This window comes from Seriola lalandi, unplaced genomic scaffold (assembly GCF_002814215.2).
Source record: "Seriola lalandi dorsalis isolate HSWRI2012SDOR001 ecotype SW California unplaced genomic scaffold, Sedor1 jcf7180002054138, whole genome shotgun sequence".
Lineage (NCBI taxonomy): Eukaryota > Metazoa > Chordata > Actinopteri > Carangiformes > Carangidae > Seriola > Seriola lalandi.
The window spans coordinates 20618-25534 of record NW_019524691.1 but is presented as its reverse complement, the minus strand read 5'-3'; the positions used below and the strand labels follow the sequence as shown (position 1 = coordinate 25534).

Sequence of the window (4917 nt, the reverse complement as noted above, 5' to 3'; positions counted from 1 at the left end):
GGGGGGGGGGGGGTCTGTCGTTGCTATGACAGTGGACCAGTAGTAGGGACTCTCCACATCTGGCTGCAGGCTGCCATCCTCGATCTCCTCGTAGATCCCCTCCGTCACAGGCGTGTCGGGGCCGCTGCGTCTCCTCTCTGAGCACCGCCTCAGCGTCACCACGGCTACCAGCACCAGAGCGCCACCTATAACCGCCCCGACAGGTATCATCCACAGGTGTGAGGGCTGGTCCTCTGTGCCGCTCCCTCCTGGACCCAGAGCGTTGTCCCTGTGTGTGACTGGTACTTCACCTTGTGTGGGCGCCACCATGTTGGGCTCGGAGGTCACGTTCAGATATATTGGTTTATTGTTGCAGAAATACATGGACTCATCAGAGACCTGGACGCTGCGTATGACCAGTGAATTATCTCCCGGGGAATCGTAGCGTTCCTCACAGCTTTCCTTGTGGCCATTTTTGATAGTGACGAGAACCACCTTCTCCCCGTGTCTCACACGCCACCACGTCACATCTCCACTTCCTGTTGCGTGAGGGCAGGGCAGTGTGGCGTCCGTGTTCTGCTGCACAGTCTTTGCGGGAACATCTGGAGAGCTGTAAGAAACGGGCCGTGATACATGTGGTTGTCCTGGACACGATGTCTCAGCAACTCCTTCAAGGAACTTCTTCAAAATTTACACAAACATTCACTTGGACTCAAGGATGAACTGACTGGACTTTGGTGGTCAAAGGTCAAAGGTCAGTGTGACCTCACAAAACACCTTTTAGCCGTTACTCAAGAAGCAATCATGACAAAATTTCACACAAATAGTTCAAATAAGAGTTTAGTACGTGAAGGTGTTCAGTGTCTAATTTACCAGCTGTTACTCTCCTGCAGTCGGTTTTATGGACGTGATTCGCACAGTGAAACTCAGTAAATCAGTTCTATGACAGTTGATGTTGGGTCAGTGAACGCAGCGTGGTGTAAAACACACTGAGCGAACATTAAATACAACAAATGACTTTTTACTTTTCTGTTTTTAAAGAAGCAGCAGAGGAAACATTTCTGTCTGTAAGACGTACCGATCGTCCTCATGCACAACAGACCATCACAAACACAATGAATTAAATTCATTGATCCTGGTCCAGGATTTCAGTCCCTGAAGGACCTCAGTGTTTCTTCCTTCACTGAAGCTTCTGTCATGACGACGTCTGTTGTTTCCCAGTTTCAGCTGAAGGTTCTTGTTCTCTTATTTTTTTTATTTAGAATTCTTATTTCTATTTTATCTTATTAAACTTTTTCCTCTGTCTTTAAATGGATTTACTTACTGGAGGCGAGAGAGAGGCGTCCAGCCGAGAGGAGGAAGAGGATAAGCAGCATCTGTGCAGCCTGAGGACGCTCGCCGTGTGGCGGGATGAAACCACAGTCTGGTTTATCTAAGAGGAACTCACACTGTGACTAAGAGGTGGAAATGAAGCGTGAGTAAAGACTCAAACAACAAAATCAATTCTCACACGTTGTGGTTTTCACTGCTCAGCTTTATTTCAGAGAATATTACATTGAACCTGCCTCCAAAACACAGTTGTTTAAATACAGTCTCTTATTTACAGTGTGTGGACGTGTCAGCGGCGCTGTGACTTGTCTGCGCCGGTCGGCTGACTGATCTTTGACAGATCCCCGAAAGATGCCGTGGCCGAGCCTCGCTTCGCGGGTCTGGACTGAGGAGGGAAAAAACCACAGAACACAACATTAAAGGAGGAAACGCAGCAGTGGTGCGTTTAATGTCTGTGGTTATTTTGAATAATCAGAAACAGAAACTCAAACTGTGCCAACGTAAAATTAAAGAACATAATCATCCTGCCCAAACCATGTGATAGACAGTTGAACTCTGGGAATTGTAGTGCAGAAACACCAAGGACCAAGATTTGATGTTTTAAGAAGCACAGCCGCAAACTCCTCCCCTTTCTGAGTAAAAACATGGCGGCTGAGTGATTCATGTAGAACCTAAAGCTGGATTTGTACTGAGTGTTTAGGCTCTGAGCCTCTCTTCTGATTGGCTGATTGTTTGCTGAGTGATCCAATAAAAATAAAGCAGATTTCAGGTAAAAACACTCAGAGAAACCAAATCCTGCAAGGTTTGGATGGTGGGTCCAGGTGGGCGGGGCTTGGTGACTGCTTTGTTGTGACATCACAAAGTTCCAGAAGTCCTGACGGCTGGTTTTAAGGCTCAGTTTCTGAATACAGGCTGTGTGCATTTCTCTGTGGACTGAGGCTTTGATACTTTCACAGTATTAATATAGAAGCTAGAGCTGATCTATAATCTATAATCACACTACACATGGACACAGACCTTTACACTGGAGGAGCTTTAAGGAGAAACACAGCAAATCCAGGAATATAACAAATACAGAAACACATGCAACAAGTATTGCTACACCGGGAGTGAGGAGGAAGTGAAACAACATTACAGAGAAATTTATTTCTACTCAGGCGAATAAAAGTTGACAGTGAATTTATTAAAAAATACAATCCATAATGTTCATTTAAAATAAAGGGAAATGTAGTTTAGACTGCGCTGCCTCTGTTAATGATTGTTCATATATAAGTCATGTATTTATCAGGGCTGCAGCTTCTCATGTCCATTCTTTTATCTGACTGAAGAACCTGTGCTGAGCCCGTATTCACGGCACCTGGACATCAGGTGTCACACCTGTCTCACCTGTGACTCGTGAGGCTTCCAGCCAATCATGTAGAGGATCTCGAAGGTGGCGGGAACGGAGCCGTCCTCGTCACCATACATCTCTGAAACATTTCACACAGACATGGACATCGCTCAGCGGCCGTCAGAGATACAGGAAGTTCAATCAGAACATTCGACCTGACACGTGAACGTTAGCGGGAAGGTCGGGTGTGACGTGGGGGTGTGTGAGGTCGTCGTATACAGTTGGTACGTTATTCTGATCAGCGAGGAAGTTTTAAAGACGCCACTGAAACAATCTAACATCTGTTTAAATGAAGCTTCAGCTCTTTCCTTTGGCTCTACATTTTCAACCGCTGAACTACCGTGTTCCTACGCACAAGCACCTATGGAGCGCATTGTATCACGCCGCAGGTCAGCTGAGCCAATCAGGAAGTAGTGCCAAAGGACAGAGTTGTTGAAGATAAAGATGAAAATGTTCTACATGAAGCTTCATTTAAACAGATGTTGGATTGTTTTTTAAAGTGTCTAAAACAGGTGTTTTCTGGTGGCCCCGCCCACAGCAGCTCATCACTCTGACACTCTGCAGGTGTCCTCGGTCAGCCTTCCTATCTGACACCGCGCTGATCACAATCTACTGCAGGTAACGAACCGACTATATATGACGACCTCACACCCCCCCACGTCAGAACACCTGAACTGTCCCTTTAATGTTTCTCCATTAAACTGAACACGACACTTTCTTCTTCGCTGGTCGACTAAGACGGACTGAGTCTGAGCTGCAGCTGGTTTCTCAGAAAGAGGAAGTTAAATCACAGGAAGTGTTTTTATTCTCAGCTGATGCGTCATTGTTGATTCTGATGAACAAAAAGCAGCAGGTCAGATTTAAAACAGGAAACAGGGAACTCTGAGTAACGACTAACAATACCTTTATAAATGGCTGCTGCTGCCAACACGCTGTCTCTGTGCAGCAGCGACCTCCTGTTCCACGCACAGTTGCTCTCGCCCATTCCTGCAGAGACCGACGCCCACATCACTGTCACATCAGCTCACACACACACTGATACACTCACTGATACACTCACTGACACACACACTGATACACACACTGATACACTCACTGATACACACACTGACACACACACACACACACACACTGATACACACACACAGTGATACACAGACACACACACACACTGATACACACACTGATACACACTGATACACACACACACACACTGACACACACACTCTGTCACATCAGCTGACACACACACTGATACACTCACTGATACACACACACTGATACACACTGATACACTCACTGACACACACAGTGATACACACACTGATACACACACTGATACACTCACTGACACACACACTGATACACACACTGATACACACACTGATACACACACTGATACACACACACTGATACACACACTGATACACACACTGATACACACACACTGATACACACACACTGATACACACACTGATACACACACACTGATACACTCACACACACACACTGATACACACACTGATACACACACTGACACACACACACACACACACTGATACACACACACACTGATACACACACACACACTGATACACACACACACTGATACACACACACACACACTGATACACACACTGATACACACACTGACACACACACACACACACACACACACTGTGTTGTACCTTGTAAGTCAGTCATGACCTCGATGATTCCTGGATATTGAACCTGAACTTCATCAATATCCTGCAACACAAACACAATTCATTAATATTTCACAACAAAGTTTTATTGTCTCTAAAGATGTGATGATGCTTTCTTTCATAAATGTTCATAAAATATTTCTTTTAAAACTTTGTCTTTTATGAACCTAATCTAACGGACTGTGGTTCACATAATATATATGTGTGTGTTTACACACACATATATAATATATATTATATTTATTTATTCCATATATTCAGTTGTAGCAGATGTTTGTTTTTGAAGCAGCTGCTTGTGTCCGTCTGTGTGCAGGTCAGGGGTTAAAGGTCGTGTCTCTCGGTGGGTTTATCTCACCACAGTGAGCATGTTGAAGCCCGCCTGGCCCAGCAGGTTGCCCAGGTCGGTGACGGCGGTGTAGGGGGAGACGTGGGGGGAGAAGCCCCCCTCCCTCTCAGTCTCGGCGAGCTGGAGGGAACACCTGAGCTCGTAGAGCGTCTCCCCGCCCACCATCG

At 45.8% G+C, this 4917-nt stretch overlaps 2 protein-coding genes across 2 annotated transcripts in view; both read right to left on the bottom strand.

Annotated features, from left to right (window-relative positions):
- Nucleotides 1-6: 6 nt before the first annotated feature.
- Nucleotides 7-1421, bottom strand: LOC147819287 (uncharacterized; the record flags this gene model as incomplete). The annotated part of the gene is made up of 2 exons (XM_087173242.1): nt 1304-1421; nt 7-581 (listed from the first exon to the last, which is right to left on the bottom strand). Coding segments are annotated over exons 1-2 (627 nt in total), but the record flags the coding sequence as incomplete, so codon positions are not given.
- A 71-nt stretch (nt 1422-1492) lies between these two features.
- Nucleotides 1493-4917, bottom strand: part of ndufaf5 (NADH:ubiquinone oxidoreductase complex assembly factor 5) — a 6485-nt gene continuing 3060 nt past the window's right edge. Inside the window, exons 7-11 of the mRNA XM_023403463.2 lie at nt 4760-4915; nt 4387-4447; nt 3602-3685; nt 2695-2777; nt 1493-1693 (exon numbers count right to left, since the gene is read on the bottom strand). Of these exons, the coding sequence (XP_023259231.1) occupies nt 1598-1693; nt 2695-2777; nt 3602-3685; nt 4387-4447; nt 4760-4915 (480 nt within the window). The 3' untranslated portion in view covers nt 1493-1597. The remainder of the gene's footprint in view (nt 1694-2694; nt 2778-3601; nt 3686-4386; nt 4448-4759; nt 4916-4917) is intronic.